This window comes from Baudoinia panamericana (genome assembly GCF_000338955.1).
Source record: "Baudoinia panamericana UAMH 10762 unplaced genomic scaffold BAUCOscaffold_11, whole genome shotgun sequence".
In the NCBI taxonomy this organism is placed as follows: domain Eukaryota; kingdom Fungi; phylum Ascomycota; class Dothideomycetes; order Mycosphaerellales; family Teratosphaeriaceae; genus Baudoinia; species Baudoinia panamericana.
The window spans coordinates 1,137,042-1,153,047 of record NW_006911267.1 but is presented as its reverse complement, the minus strand read 5'-3'; the positions used below and the strand labels follow the sequence as shown (position 1 = coordinate 1,153,047).

The 16,006-nt window shown below is 54.2% G+C and overlaps 5 protein-coding genes across 5 annotated transcripts; 2 read left to right on the top strand and 3 right to left on the bottom strand.

The window, feature by feature from the left end:
* Positions 1–353: 353 nt before the first annotated feature.
* On the top strand, positions 354–1,623 carry BAUCODRAFT_250861 (uncharacterized protein). The gene is made up of 2 exons (XM_007681532.1): positions 354–410; positions 477–1,623. The coding sequence occupies exon 2, from the start codon at positions 784–786 to the stop codon at positions 1,354–1,356; it is 573 nt and encodes a 190-aa protein (XP_007679722.1). The 5' UTR covers positions 354–410; positions 477–783; the 3' UTR covers positions 1,357–1,623.
* Positions 1,624–2,138: 515 nt separating this feature from the next.
* On the bottom strand, positions 2,139–2,960 carry BAUCODRAFT_75567 (uncharacterized protein; the record flags this gene model as incomplete). Its single annotated transcript, XM_007681160.1, has 3 exons — positions 2,139–2,296; positions 2,357–2,732; positions 2,796–2,960. 3 exons carry the CDS (start codon positions 2,958–2,960, stop codon positions 2,139–2,141), a joined length of 699 nt encoding a protein of 232 aa, XP_007679350.1.
* A 975-nt stretch (positions 2,961–3,935) lies between these two features.
* BAUCODRAFT_76266 (uncharacterized protein) lies at positions 3,936–6,002 on the bottom strand (the record flags this gene model as incomplete). Its single annotated transcript, XM_007681199.1, has 8 exons — positions 3,936–4,447; positions 4,502–4,586; positions 4,638–5,065; positions 5,139–5,187; positions 5,240–5,448; positions 5,521–5,692; positions 5,747–5,771; positions 5,842–6,002. The coding sequence occupies 8 exons, from the start codon at positions 6,000–6,002 to the stop codon at positions 3,936–3,938; spliced, it is 1,641 nt and encodes a 546-aa protein (XP_007679389.1).
* A 689-nt stretch (positions 6,003–6,691) lies between these two features.
* Positions 6,692–8,920, top strand: BAUCODRAFT_114210 (uncharacterized protein). The gene is made up of 3 exons (XM_007681531.1): positions 6,692–7,491; positions 7,556–8,022; positions 8,077–8,920. Exons 1-3 carry the CDS (start codon positions 7,091–7,093, stop codon positions 8,418–8,420), a joined length of 1,212 nt encoding a protein of 403 aa, XP_007679721.1. The 5' UTR covers positions 6,692–7,090; the 3' UTR covers positions 8,421–8,920.
* A 2,231-nt stretch (positions 8,921–11,151) lies between these two features.
* On the bottom strand, positions 11,152–15,729 carry BAUCODRAFT_250812 (uncharacterized protein). Its single transcript, XM_007681530.1, has 7 exons — positions 14,329–15,729; positions 13,948–14,261; positions 13,700–13,890; positions 13,543–13,648; positions 13,293–13,488; positions 11,472–13,237; positions 11,152–11,341 (listed from the first exon to the last, which is right to left on the bottom strand). The coding sequence occupies exons 1-7, from the start codon at positions 15,599–15,601 to the stop codon at positions 11,333–11,335; spliced, it is 3,855 nt and encodes a 1,284-aa protein (XP_007679720.1). The 5' UTR covers positions 15,602–15,729; the 3' UTR covers positions 11,152–11,332.
* Positions 15,730–16,006: the final 277 nt, after the last annotated feature.

The window sequence follows — 16,006 nt, the reverse complement described above, 5'->3', positions numbered from 1 at the left end:
CGTTCCGGTGCTTGAACATGACGTAACAGTTCGCTTCACGAACATGATATGATACCCACTCTTTGCGCCCGACGGACGGCGGACCCGGCATGGCGACTGCAGGTAGGAGGGAGGGTGAAGGATGATTTCAAGCGTTGGCGTCTGAACCGGGATCTGCTGTTGCCATTTGCTGGCGTCGAGACTATCACTTTCTGGTGGAAGATCCATGATGCGGCAACAAGGGTAACGATACTCACGACCTTCGCGGCTTTTGCGCTCGCTGCACACACTGCGAGGTTCGGTCAATTACTTACTATAGTGCTGCAACAGACTTGCGTATCGTTACCTATGCGCATCATACACGCATTGATCGTGCCTGCCGTATTCAGGTGTCGCTGACTTTCTGTTACGGTTGGGGCTAGTTCGTGTTAGTAAGCGCTCCGTGTCTGCTCTACGCTTACGATATGACGTTCACTGACTGCGTGCTCGCACTGTAGTGTGAAACCCATCACCAGCCCACGTCCGATTGTCGACCAGCCCTGCGAACATTGAATACTTAATCCACAGTTAAAGTACACTTCAAGTCGACACCTTTGAAAATGCTTTGCAGCAGGCAATTCACCCGAGTGCCCGGTATCTCCGGATCGAGCAAGACTGCACTGTACTTCAACATTCCGCAAGCAGTTCACGGCAGGCTATTCGGATGAGACGTGGAAGCCCTCGGAATCCAGCAAGACTGCAGATTGCTATGAAACCCTTGCTCGACGTGCCGCCGGAGCTACTGGTTAGAAATCGGTCTATGCGATGTATCCTGAGGTTCCAGATACTGCCAGCTGGACCGACGACAAGTTCAGAGTACCTCATCCGCAACCTGCCGTCACCCGTGATTACCACGTGTTGCGTAATGAGCTTCTACCCTGCTTTTTCCGCACCAAATTCTGGATCAATTTGAGGTACCTTAAGGATGAATACCGATGTGGTTTTTTGGGGCTCCAAAACCAGGTTATGTCCTGGAGGTGGAACATAGGACCATCGAATCGTTTGTCTCTAGCAGATGTCGTAGCCGTGGTGACACCAGGCGGCTTGGCGTGCACCCTGGACGGCCTGCAGCAGACCTTCGGACTTGGATGTTCGCTTGGCATCGGTGCGCTGGGAATTGCTGTTTGGCTATCCAGCACAATACCTTGGGTGTGGGCGACATTTGGCCATGGAACACTACGGACATGTGATGTACCTTGTCCCAATGCCGTCCTCAAACCCATTGCAGAGACACGCGGACTCCTCCCCAACCCAACCTTACGCTCGACCCTCCAAGCGCCGACCAACTCCTGTACCAGTACAGAGATGCCGGGCGAACACCATCTCCCATCCTTCTAGGAGAATAACCGACGCTCCAGCCTCAAGCGTTCATCCTCTTGCTCCTTCTGCTCCTGCCGCGAATGACTTACAGAAACCTCCGTCGTCCGCATGATGCCATGCTGAGATCCCCGAACCCTTTTTATTCGATTGCTCAGAGTTGAATCTTGAGGCTTCTCGACCTCTGTTGGACCGGTGTACAGGTCCGTCTCGCTGCCAGTCTGATTCAATGACTCCTCATCCCCGACCGGTGAGGCTTCCTGCGTGACTTCAGCCGTCTTTGGATCCTTGTCAGGGTGTGATAACGTGGAGAGCTGGACAGGTTCATTGAGTTTGTCGACGTCTCCGAAATTCTTGGAGGCGAAGTTGACATATCCGGAACCACGGTAGGTGGCGGCACGTGGAGCTGAGCCATTACTTCGCTCGGTACCAAGAGCCCAGCGGAAGACGGAGTAGAGCGGTGGGATGCATGCTGCCTGCAGTTGATAGGTAAGACGTCAGCAATGTCCAAGGTGATCGCAAAAGGACGTGCTGATCGCTTACAATGATCGTAATGTTGCCTTCCAGACTGATTTGCAAGTCAGCAAAGAAGATGCTCTCCTAGGCACGTACCATACGCTTCTAGCAGACTTACATCGACCATATCCCTAAGTCGACCGTGCTGACTGCGCATATTCGTCAGCTTCGGTCCTGTGCCCCTTAAGGCTCTGAAGCTCCACTTACACAATATGTCCGACCGTGAGGCGATCTCCCGCAGTTCGACGCATCTCACAATGCCAAAAGCTGCAGCGCTGCTGTGGGCGTCAGCGAGACGTTACTGCGACGGGCGAAAGGGGAACTTGCATAACGCCGAGGCTAAGTACCACCGCAAGAGCAAACTTGGTCCGCCTGTTCATTTGCAGAGTCCAAAGGAACGTCAGGGGGAAGAAGGCAAAGCACAGGTCAGCGACGACGAAAAATGCTGCGCGGGTGAGTCAGCCGAAATCTCCTTTCCACCCCAACTGGCATGCGTATCTCTCACCTGCCTGTGCTAAGCCTACGCCTGCGTTGATGCTGGGATTGATGCAATTGCCCGTCGCCCGTACCTCGGGGTTCCACAGGGCTTGTGGTGGTGTACATTGGCCAAAGAGGACTGCGATGGTCACTGTGCTGAACACGACCAACAGTATGCTTGCCGCCAGCAGTAAACGCCCTGCCAGCTTGCTCTGGTTGACGTGGATCAGGAAGAAGCAGACGGAGCACTTCGCTAGCGCGCTGGACATCAGATTGAAAGGGATGGCTATGAAGTTGTACTTCGTCGCCTGCACGATCTGGTCGAGCGTGAGGAATGCTTCATGTCGACCAAGTCCATGTCGTACGGAGACCGTGTCTAAGCAGACGCCGACCACGCCAACAACCTTTTGATCGATCAGTCAACGGTTTCAGCGTCTCTGCTGAAGCAATCTCCAACGACGACGTACGAGCGAGGCAGCGATGAAGTAGTCATCGGGACCATGGTAGCGGAGGAACCGTACTCGCACGATAAGCCGAGCGATGACCATCGAGATCGCAATGCCGCTTGAAACCCAGAGAGACGTCAGAAAACTCGGACCTTTGTTGACATTGGTGACAGCGTTGTTGTTCATTGCAACGGCCTTGTGACTTTGTTCAGATTGAGTATCGAGACGAACGACTTCAAGGAGCTCGACTCGTAGTTAATGTTACAACAAACGATATCGACAAGTGAGTGATACAGTCTGCCAACACGGACTGTAGGCCGCTGGTTCGAGCACACATATCTGTTCGGCACTGCACCTCTGCAGGAACGAGGGGAGACAGCAACGATTGCGGCGTCAGGTTTCGACGACACACATGGTCCCTGTTCGTCTCAGCCGTCGCACTGACGATCTGTTGCAGCCTTGCAGGTGATAGATGCGCACAGTCTACATGGAGGTGGGAAAGTGCCGCTCGTGCACGTCCGGCCTCAGATGATAGTGAGAACAGTAGTCCATGACATGACTCTGGCAATCTCTCGCCCCTGTTCGAACACTCGGGGCCCTCGCGATCGGCTACATCTCCATTACGAGCCATGTGAAGCCAAAATTGTATCGGCTGCGGGTCTAGCAGGCATTTGAACGGCACCCGACACACTTCCGCGGCAGCTTATCAGCCGGCGTGTCTCTGGTGGCGTTCTGCTTTATAAGTGTAACGCAGGAGATCAGCAAATCACGCATGAGCACGGCTGGCATGCCCAGGAAAACAAAGCTTGGAGAGGCTTGCTTAGATTGAAGCTACTGTGGCTTCGGGATCGCAGTCCCACCGGTCATATCAGCATTTGCGCCAAACAGGCAATGCGAGTCGTGCAATCATGGCGGTGTCCGTGGAGGATGCGCTAGGTCGGATGTGCTTCCGTACCACTTCCGTCAGCTCGAAAGGCCTTCTGCGCTAGAACGATGGCCTGCAGACTTGCGAGAGTACTCTAGACTATGGACTGAAAGTTCTCGTGTTTAGCAGACGAAGCCCCACCAAATCTATCTAGGAGTATGTACGAAGCGTGCTCAATCAGCCTAAAATCTACCGTCCCGAAGTCGCTACCTCCGCACTGTCATCCTAAGCGAAGCTCAGCTGGTAGGAGCGTATCGGTTCACGGCTTCACGCATGACCTTGCCATAGATGTAGACCAAGATCGAAAGCAAAGTGATGCCCAACTGCAGACCCCCGACAATGTACCACACAGTCGAAACGCCCGCGCTGGCCAGCCAAGTTGGAAGGAAGTAACTAGAGCCGAACCAGAAGAAGTTGCGCAGCATGATAAGCGCGACCGTTACCTCCACACTCTGAGCGCGGTGGCAGTCGAGGACGTAGTTGAAGGAGACACCAGCCGCGAGGATGCTAGCAAAGCCGATCAGACCTTGAAGCGCGCTCGCTGCGGCCCAGTGTACGTGGCGTCCTGATGCGTACGTTCCGAAACCGAAGATGCCGGGAATGCCAACTAGTAGAACCGGAATCAGTAGGATAAGACGGAACTCAGGCTCGAAAATGCCGTTGTTGCGTTTTGCGGCCCACTTAGGAAACCAATCGCTTAGTAGGAAGCCGACAATGCAGCCAATGACGATGAAGACGAATGGGAATACTATCGTGTTGTCTGTCAGTAGGAGCCTGGCACGAGCGGCAGGTATACTCTCACCGAAGAGGTAGCCAAGCTTGACTGGTGAGAACAGATTTGGCGGACCAGCGAAGATCTGAGCCTCGACGATGGACATACCAACAGTCTGTGCACAGTCAGTATCTGTAAATCTTCGATAAGCTGGCTGCCGACTTACCCATGCGCTCCAAAGACCGCCGACTGAAAATCCCCAAAAGACAGCCGGATACATAAAGCAGATGAACGGACGAAGCATCAGTGCCAGTAGGTTCGGCCTCTTCGACGGTAGCGTGATCGGCCGCAGCTGCTGCAGGTATGTCTCTACATGTTCGTCTTTCGGTCGTGCATCTTCTGCAACTGGAGCTTCCATAGTGTGCTCTTCTGGCGTCTTCTTGTCATCCTCGACTGCAGCAACTGCGGCATCTCCGCCAGCCGCGGTGTCGGTCTCGAAGATCGATGGGCGGTAGTAGTTGCCGTGCTCCGGAACAGCGACCAAAATAAGCACTAGAGCGACCGCCGTGAAGGCCGAGATGATGGTGAACTGCGTTTTCCAGCCATATTTCTGCGATATGACGCCCCCAGCTATTGGTGCGAGGTTCGCCATGCCTACAGCACGATGCGTAGGAAGGTCAGATGTGTCCCAGACATCCCAAACGGGAAAGAGTATTGTTCTGCTTACCAAGTGTTGCAATATTGAACATTACGATGCGCTTGCCTCTCTCATGCACCTATAGAATTTCATCAGCACACCAGATCGATACATGGTAGAGCAATACATACGAAGAACAGGTCACCGATCGTTGAAACCGCAATGCTTTCATACGCGCCGTTGCCCAAACCCTGGACAGTCCTCGCAGCAAGCAGGCCGTTGAAAGTTGTAACTTGAGTCGTCCAGATAGAGGTGGCGAGCAGAATGGCAGTGCTGATGATGTAGATGCCTCGCTTGCCAAGGCTTCGAGCCCAGACGTGCGAAACATAGGCCATTATACCTACATTTCGATAAGTGGACGGATCAGCCGTGTCTTACGCGAACAAGTAAGGTGTCGAATCGCTGTACTTACCAGCCGTCATCAAGGCGTAACCCGCAGGCAATGCAGACTCCTCAATACTGACATGATACTGATGAGCGATCTCGCCTTGCACTGGTGAGAGTATGGGGCCCAATGCACCGCCTAGAGCTGTAGACACGCAGATAGCCAGGTAGGTCATTTCCTTCTTCCATTGCGGCCAGTTCTACATGCCCCAGTCAGATATGCTGTGCGTCCCTCCCGCAAATTGTCCACGTACCAATGGATCATTGGGTGAATCTGACCTAAGACAGTAGATACGATTCTTAGCTTTGCCGCCACTCTCGTTATAGGTAATGCTTAGAGTGTGCGTACGGTTGCGGTACCAACACGATGTGAGCGTTTCTGCCTTTGCCATGCTTGAGTGGCCTTCCATCGGGTCCAGCTTCGGTAGTGTCAACTCTGTCCACTAACCTTGCGGTACCCGGCACTTGACCATGTCGAATAGACTTTGGCTCGACGATGCCGAATCCCATTTTGAAGTGCGATAATGAACGTACGGAGATATGCTGAGACGCGGATCGAGGAAGGAGGGGAGTAAAGAAATGTAGGTCAGAATACGCTGCCGCTCGAGCACACATGATCGCAGCCGTCCGTGAGACTAACCGAGTACCACTAGTGGCAGGAACTCGCCCAGCCGAAGCAGCATCCGCACTTCCACGCGCAACCCACGAGATGATCTCGCCTGCAGCAGCTCAATGCCACCATGCGAACTTGGGATGGCTCGACAGGGTCGTGTTGCCGGCCGGGATGCCGAGCAGAAGTGCTTCTGGAACAGCAAAGGTTGTATAGCCATCGCGAACGATCGAGCGGGTCCTCGTCTCAAAGAAGCAATGCCACAGGCCGCTGTGCCATCTTCCCCTTGTTATTGGCTGCCGTACCACATCAATCTGACTCGAGTTTAGAGAGGGCGTTGCAGACCATGGTTCCATACATGCAATAAGTTGCACGTCTAGCTCCATTCAGTTGCTCCGGTCAACTGATAAGCAATCTGGTGGAGACAAGGTTTCCGCCAGAGGACAAGGGACGGGGACAACGGCAGGAGAATGCCGAGCAGATTAAGCCTGCGCCATGGCTTTCGGTACGGCACCCCTGCGGGAAGGCAGGGGCCGGCAGTAGGCCTACCCAAAGCTTGCATCCTCTCTTTCAACCTCACAGCTCTTGGAGCTCTACTGCAGTAGCACTAACGTTAACGGAGATGCCGGCACTTCGCTAGGCTTGCTTCGCTCGACGTGATACGGCACATGGCTGGTCTCAATGTGATACCGGTCTCCATCTTTGCTCCATATGGCCTCAAAGCTGCCCAAGTGTGGCACGGATTCGATCCTTCAATCATCGGCGTGTATTATCCGATCAGGCTATTACCATGTGGATGCTTGCGACCGTGCACGTGGGATGCTAGTAACGTCGTGATGGCTACGAACCACGATGGGGCTTTCGCAGGGTGCTGTTTCTCTCCGCGCACGGGACAAAGTCCGACACGCTCGTGCGACGCGCAGAGTTGTCAAGACCTTTGTTTCACAACATACTAAGGCAGGGTCACTCGTGCAGTGAACAACTAACAATGTCTTCCTCAACTTACATTGTGGAGCTTATCCAGCAAGTCGCCACAGCAGCAAGCGACCTGAGCGAGGGAGGTCGTGCAGCGCTCAATCATGCCGCTCGAAAGCTTGCACAGGCGACAGCAGACCCTGAAGAGGAAGCTCTGCGATTCGCCTTACAGCCGCTATCGCAGGCCTCTCTATGCGCTGCGAACAAGTGTGGTCTCCTAAAAGCATGGGAGGGTTGCAAGACCTCCTCGCAGCTGGCCTCCGAGACTGGAGTCAACGAACGACTTGTGGCTCGGTTGATGCGAGCTCTCGTCACCTATGGCATCTTCTCTGAAGCCGGCGAGGAGACGTATGAGCATAATGTGCTGTCCCACGCATTATCCATCTACCCTCTCAACCGTAACCTTATGCCCATGTATGTCACCGGTACTGTCACTTTGCTGTATTCATTCCTGCTAAGTTTGGAACCTTCTTTCAAGGGCGCAGCGAGTATTACCCGGCATTGCGAGGTTGCCTGACTATCTCGAGTCTATATCATACCGTAATCCGGGAGATGACCCTTCAGACAAGACCATGTTCTCGTTCGCGAACAATACAGATATGGAACATTTCCAGTGGTTACAGCAACGACCTGCACAGTTGAAAGCGTTCAATGAGTCCATGGCCGCTACCATTGCCGTGGAACGAGCCTACTACAAGAAGGGATTTGCGGACTTGTTCCCATTCGAGCAGGAGCTTGGTGGCTCGGCTGAAGTTGATGAGGTAGTGCTTGTCGACTGCGGTGGTGGTTACGGCCATGTACTCGACGACATTCGAAAACACATCCCAACGTTGACCGGTCGCATGGCGTTGGAAGACTTACCCAAAACCGTAGAAAATGCCATGAAGCTCGAAAACGTGGATATCGTGCCATACAACTTCTTCACCACCGAGCAGCCGATCAAAGGTGAGACTACAAAGACTGTCTACCGAGCTGTGCTGATGAAATCTATCAACACAGGCGCTCGAGCGTACATGTTCCGACATGTTCTCGACGACTGGTCTGATAGCCAGTGCGCCACCATCCTGCGCAACACCATCCCTGCAATGGAACGTGGCAAGTCGCGCATACTTCTTGTAGAAGTGGTGCTGCCACCAACAAATGCTTCCTTGTACGGTGTCATGATGGACATCAACCTCATGCGTTACTTCGGCTCGATCCGTACGGAATCCCAGTGGCGGGAGTTGCTTGGATCTGTTGGACTGTCCATACGCAAGATATGGCCGCCAGCGCGACATGATAGTGTCATTGAAGCTGTGCCGACGGCCTGGTTGGATGACGGCGACGGAGCAGAGGATAAATAGATGTTGTACAATGTTGAGAAGGGAGGGTATATGTCCCAAATCATAAAGCTTACCGGTACACTACGGCCACTTGGCCAGCTCACATGTCCACTTCACCAGCGGTGCTGCTCCTACGCATACCGCTTTGTGTGTGCGTCCATCGCCGCAGATTTATATGACAGCAAAGTCTTCTGGCGCGTCCATCAATCCTAGCGTCCGTTCATGCTCGTGGGCACTCATCATTGCTTTGGGTCATCCACGCATCAGTTATCCTCGCCTCCGCTAGCCGGCTAGAAGCCAAATGAACGGTGAAAAAGATGCTGCACAGGCGCTCTTGGCCCAATTGACCTGTGAAAGGGCAGAGGGTCCATCGATGACACCACATACAGGTGGACTCGAATGTCCATCAGGCTAGAGACACATGATCCGAAGCGGGAGAAAGCTAGGGACACGTGGTCCGAAGCGGGAGGGAAAGCTAGAGACACATGGTCCGAAGCGGGTGTTGCTACTATGTTAGAGAGGTGAGAAAGAGAAGAATATGTACCGCGTTTCCAGAAAGCATGCTTACTAAACCGGAAGAGGGACGCTCCGTACTGACATGCGTCGATCACGTGAGTAGAATTTGAACCTCGGATGCAACCACTAACAAACATACGTAGCGAATCGTCAAACCGATTAGACAGCTTCTGGCGACTTTAGAGCGTATGACCTTTCCATCATAATAAAGACTCGCATTTTCGACTGACAGATTCGCAATACGACGACTCAAGCCGTACAGCAGAGTATAAGGCGACGCGTAACTCTGGTGAGAGGCGCGGGAAAGTAACGACTTCCAACGCTGTCGAAGGAAAACAAGCCCATATGCTCTGCCCGTTCAAATATAATCTTGTTGCATACTAGGAGACAAGATCCGGTCTACGTAGCGATGTCTGTATGAGCTGCCATTGCAACCTAAATTGATCAGTAATGACGCTCACTTCTTTTCGCCAACGCTTCGAGGTTGAGATTCGACTATGCTTAAAGTGGTCCTCGTATGTCTGCTTGTTGTGGGCCAAAGACTGCTGGCCGCACGACACTAACGACGTGTCCTGTTGCATGTCGCGGCAAGCGACTTACTACATAAAGATCAGCCGATTTGCTTACTGTAACGGTGTTGAAGCTAAAACGTACTTGCAGTGCAATGCGATCGGCGCCGTCTCTCGTGCCTTGGATGTCTTGCTGGGAGTCATTACAGTACATAAATCTAACAGAGCTGCGAAGAACGACCTCCATCCAGAGTAGATCCATCTACCACAGAGCGACGAACACTGTCATACCAACTACCACGGCTGCGAAGACTGACGCCAGATCTGGTCCTGAAGCGCCTGACTTCTTGGTCGTGGAAGTGGACATGCTTGTGTGCAATGAGCCCGTGCCTGACGCAGTGCTGGTGCTGGTAAAGCGTACTGTCTGCGTCGCGTCGACAAGCAGGTCGGAAGACCGAGCGGTAAGCGTCAAGCCATCAACTGTAACTGCTGATCCGCCGACGGAGACTGTTTGACCGTCGACAACGTACACGCCTGACTTCCCCGCAACAGGCGTCGCCGTGAACGTCTGTCCATGCTCGGTGAACGTCACCGGAGACAGACCAGGTGCAGAGGTAGTAATGGGTGCAAGATTCGAGATCGGCTTCGTCAGCGTTGCGTCTACGATCACCCCAGCAGAGCCAAGGGAGAGCGTATGTTCATCGACAACCACGGCGGAGCCACCTTGGGTCAGAGTACGGCCATCAATTACAGCTTCGGTCGTCGTCTTACCATCTGCGCCCGTAACGAGAGATTGGGACGCGGTGAGCGTGATAGTAGAGCCTAGACTCAAGATCGCGCCACTGATCCCAGTGCTTACTGCTGAGATAGGCACTGTCTGCTGCCCATCGATTGCTACGCCGCTAGCGCCGAGAGAGAGCGTATGTCCGTTAAGCGTCACCGCCGCTCCGCCTTGTATAAGAGTACGGCCGTCAATTACAGCTTCGGTCGTCGTCTTGCCGTCCACGCCCGTGACCAGAACTTGGGACGCGGTGAGCGTGGCCGAGGGGCCTAGGGTTAAGACCGCGCCGCTGACCCCGGTACTGGCGGGTGCGACTGGCACTGTCTGCTGCCCATCCACTACTAGGCCGCTGGTGCCAAAGGAGAGCGTATGTCCGGCAAGGGTTACCGCCGAGCCTCCCAGAACAAGCGTACTACCAGCGACAAGAGCTTCCGTTACAACAATGCCATCTGACGTGAGTAGTGCCTCGGACACTGTCAGCGACGAACCGAATGTTAATACTGCGCCTGTGGCTCCAGCATTGACCGCAGATAACTGTGCCGTGGATGTCCCGTCTACGACCAATCCGTTGGGGCCCAGCGAGACAGTGTGGCCACTGACCGTCACCGGTGAGCCTTCGGCAGTAAGAGTGCTGCCGCCTACCACCACCTCAGTTTTGGCTTTTCCATCTTGTCCTGTTACAAGTAGTTCCGACGCTGTCAGTGACTGTCCAACATTGACCAGATTGTTCGCTGGAGTGACCACCGCGGAGATGCGTGATGTCTGACCTCCGTCCACGACGACACCGTCCGTACCGAGCGAGATTATATGGCCATCAATGGTTACCGGAGAACCTCCTTGAATCACCGTGTTGCCGTTAACCACCACCTCGGTGATTGGCTGCACATTACTGCCTGCAACAATACTTGGCTTGATCTGGACAGTAGACGATCCTAGCGTCACGATTGCGCCTGATGCTACGCCGGTCGCAGGCAGCCCGCTAATAGCCTGTGTTTGCGAGGCATCAATTACAATGCCGCCAGTGCCCAAGCTGACCGCATGTCCTGATATGGTCGCTGCGACACCGCCCTGGATAATAGTGCTTCCACCGATGACGGCTGCTTCCAACGTTTGTCCATCAGGGGCGGTTACGACGGCTGCGGAGGCGGTTAGCGTATACGGGTCAAGCGCGACAAGAGCTCCGGAAGACGCTGCAGTTGCAGCCACGGCGCTAATTGCTTGGGTTTGGGTGCCGCCCACCACGATGCCGCCGGAGCCTAGGCTCACCGTTTGAACACCTATCGTAGCCACGGCTCCTTCCGCTAGCGTACTGTCTCCAATAACGACTGCGGTCGCGCCGTTCACTACCGTGATCACAGCGTTCAGTGAGGAGGAGCTGCCGAGACTGATCACCGCTCCAGTAACAGCGGAATCGCTGGCAGCGTTACCCACGGTTGGCTGAGCAAAAGCAGCTTGGACGATACTGGACACTCCGCCTCCTGCGATGGCAGTGCCACCCGATGACTGCGCGGACGACAGCGTGATGCTGTTGATCGCGGTTGGATCGCTCACCACGGAAACGGTGGTGCCGTCAAGTACAACAACATTGCTTGAACCTGCAATTTGAGACAAGGCGACTGTAGTGCTCGACCCAATGACAGTCACTACGGTTGCTTGTCCGTTCGCTGAAGATGGGTTCTCTGGAGAGTCTCCGCTGGCGGATCCGCTCCCTGAAGTTGAGCCAGACGGCGTAGCTGCGGATGAGTCGGACCCAGACCCAGACGAGCCCGAGTCAGTAAAACCGGCACCAGAGTCTGTGTCCGACGACTCTGAGCCCAACGAGCCCGAGCCTGACAACCCTGAACCTGACGACCCTGAATCTGAGCCCGTGGAGCCCGAGCCGGAGGAGCCACTGTCTGACGTTCCTGAACCAGAGCCTGGCCCATTGGAGCCAGATGACGCCACGCTCGACGCAGCGGGAAGTGATGACCCAATTTGTGACGAGCCTGACAATCTGGAACCAGAGTCATCAGAGCCCCCGGAACCCGCACCCGAGGACCCAGTTTCAGAGGTCGATGTCGAGCCGCTGTTCGCTAGAAGTGAAGCGATTGCACCTCCTGCGGAATTGGCTGCGGAATTGCTTGAGTCGCTATTCGCTGGGCTTGCCGCAGCACCTGCTGTCGTGGCGGAGCCTGCCAGTAGGGACGCTATAACGCCCGCTACATCGTTGTCTGCCACCGACGACGCCGCTTGTGCGCTTGCTTGCGAATCAGGGGATGAAGATCCTTGAGCGACTGCTTGCGTGCCAGCAGGTGAAGATGGCTGAGCAGTCGGTTGGGTACCAATAGACGGCGATGCTTGGGCACTTGCTTGTTCGCCAGTATTGGAGCTTGTCGGAACAGGATCACTGTCCGCTTGCGCGGAGGCGGCTGCCGTAATAGTTGCTGCAGTGGCCTGTGGCCCGGACGTTGCGGCACTCCCTGGCGTGGCAGCTGTGCTACTCTGGATGCCAGGGTTAGAAACGCCATCCGCTGTTGTAGCCTCTTGCAGAGCCTTTGGCGGATCGTAAAGACCTTCAAGTGCCACTGCACAGCTTGCCCAGGCAGGGTCGAGGGCGCGGATCTGGGTTGGCACAACGAGCGTGGGTCTGTATGCCTGGTCAGCGAGCGTGTCACACGGCTGATAGGACCTGAGCTGGAGGCCGTTGACAAAATCAAGATTCATCCAGTTCGGGTAGAGAAACCCAGGATCATTAAGAGGTTGACAGCCGACGTTGTCGAATTCGTCATAGGGCTGAAGACCGGGGTTGGCAAGATTATACGCGCTGTAAGGAACGTTAGGAAGCAAATCGGCAAACGAGAAAGCATAACCATAGTCTGCACACGACCACATCGATCTCTCGAGCGAGTAGACCTGATTCGAAGCGACCGTGAGGATGCGGCCACTCTGGGCCGTGCCAAGTCTGCCGCATGAGTTGGAAGCATATGCTGTCTGGAGGGAGATGTAAGCTCTGTTCTCATAGTACGTCATGCCTTCGGAGACAATATAGGGTCCTTCATGTCCACTGTCAGTCAGAGCGGATATCAGAGCCTGACATGCATCGCTCACCACTATCGGTTGTGGTCGTATTAGTTGTAGCGTACGGACACGGGATCAAGGCCTCACAGGTGCCTCCGCGATTCAAGGGTGCAGGGGTGTAGGGTGCAGTTGTATGCCCAAGAGGACATGTTGTTGGTGATGGTGGAGCGGTTGCGCACATATCGCGGGACACATTGGTAGTGACTGGGAAGTACAGGAGCTGGACCTGTAGAATCCTGTCAGCAACGAACTGGTCTAAGTCTCTCTACTAAAAGCGTACCGTGCCACCGTAGATTGTGCATTGTCCGCATCCTGACATTGTGGCAGGTTCACTGCAATAAGGGTAGTTGGAATAATCTGACGCCCAGCTCACCACACTGGCAGCACTGTGCGATCGTTAGGGATATGCGTCGAATAGCATGGGTAATACACCTCACCATGTTAATGTTCCATTCTCAAAAAGATTCCCCTGCGGAAGCTCGTAGTAGGTTTGATAGCGGAGGGATGTTCCAGGAGACCCATAAACGGTGCTGTAGCTGGTTACGAGCCCAGAGTAGTCGGTCCCATTGAACGAAATTACTGGTGGCGTGGTGAGCCGTGTGGTTCCAAAAGAAGTTGTTGCATCTCCCTGAGGCATAGGTTAACCCATCAGCACTGTCTCGAACGGCTACTAGAGTGGGCGTACTATGGTCACGGCCGTGGCGGATGGAGCCAGGGCTATTACTGTCTCCGCGGCACTCTGTGCCGACCCCCATGATGTGGCATAGTTATTGTAGTTGCTCCATAGAAGTCCGCAATCAGATGGGTTGACAGAGCATGGTGGTGATGGTTGAGCAGGAAGCGTTGAGACGGCCTCCCAGATTGTGGTCGACGTGAAGCCGCTACCAATCGGAGTAAATTCGCCAACAAGGCGGGTCCAGCTGTCGCATCCCCCTAGGGTCGTTGTCTGTGCCGTCCAATTCGTGTAGGTCAAGTACGCAATGCTAGGTGCGTACGAAACTAAGCGTTACAGTGGTCACGAATTAGCAGGGTCCCAAAAATGAGTATGTACTTCTGGGTAACGTACAAGGCACAGCGTTGAGAAGCGAAGTCCAAGCAACTTGCAAAGTTTGACATGCGCTGGCGTACGCGCTTCCGCTGCCATTTGCCGGAAGTGACCAATTCAAAGACGCAATAGTGGACGTGCTGTTGAGTGACGATGTGCTGGTGTTGAAAGGAGACAATACCATATCGGAAGAATTGGACACTATTGTTTGGTTGGTTGCGGGGAACAGCGCGGATGAGAGCACCGCCGCCGTGAAACCTGGGTTTGGAATCCGGTCGCCCATGGTCGTTTTGAGAACGCACCCATAGTAGCTCAAGAAGACGATGCCGTACTCAAAGTAGATGCATCCGGGATTGCTGTCGCACAATGCAAAGCATACCGTGAAATCGCTGCTGGTGTGTACTGAGACACTCAAGATAGCTGCACTCGAACTCGTGTTACAGAGCATGCTCCAGACTGCCCCATTGTCGTCGACGTATGATGCTCCTTCGACGCATTCTGGAGCCGATAGAGCAGTTGCGGATGCGCCCGGTGACGTAGATGTCGCATTTGCAAAAGTAGTGTTTATCGAGACTACTGTCACGCTTACGGAGGTGCCATTAGACGAGTTCGTCGTCAAGAGGTCATTGGTGCCATTGCCTGCAGCGCTGAAGTTGAATGCCGCGGGAACTGGAGAAGTTGCATTGGAGGTCGAATTTGCCGGAGCATTGGCGGATGTGATATTGAGCACGTCTAAGCTGTACATTAGGCTTGACGGAGCAGTGGTGGACGTGTTATTAAGCACGGCTGATCTGGAGACCGAGCCCTCTGTCGAGCTGCCAGGCGAGCTTCCAGTACCCGACAAAGACCCAATGCCAAAGAAAACGTAGTCTCCGATGCCGGTAGACGGATTTGGGGTTGATTCTGTAGTTGTGCCGGGACAAGATGAGGGGCTTGACGTGGAAGGAGTGCTGGATGTAGGCGATGCGGCGAAGTTAGCTGAGATGGTGGAAGACGTCGCCTCGTTGGACAAAGACGGTGCTCCTGAAGCGTTCGGATTCTGGGAGCCAGGTACTATGCTTGCGGAGGTGCTGCTGCGGGATACCGTTATGCTGGTGTCAGAGATCGCTGTGCTGGAATCGGAGGTTTCTGTGCTGGTGCTGGTAACAGAGATTGCTGAACTACTGCTATCGGAGAGATGGTTGCTGAACGAAACGGCCGCACTGGTGGAATTGGTAAATGTGACATTATAAAAGAGACCAGATTGAGCGGCGCTGAACGCCGCCCAAAATAGGAGATAGGTAACGACAGTCATGTCAGCTGGCGCACAGCAAGGAAGTCACGAGGAGAAGCGACAGCAGAGGGCATAGAGTTAAACAATGATTCTGCGCTCATACTCCCCACAGAGAAAATGTCATGCAGGGGTCATCGAAGCGCTCTCTGCTCTCACGTCTGCAGCATATTCGAGATACGGTGTCGTGCTAGCCGTAACCAGCGTACGCTCAGTCGCCGTAACGTGCATCGGGAGCCTAGAACGGGCATGTTCAACCGGGTACAGCCTCAACCGCGACCATAGGGAACTGCAAAGCCTGCAATATGACGGCAACTGCGTGGTCGGACTGATAGTGGCAATTCTGATCTGACTAAGTAGGATCGCTTGCTGTACAAATGTCCCAACATCCTCTTCTTGCGGTGCGCTAAGTGCGTCATTGATACCGAG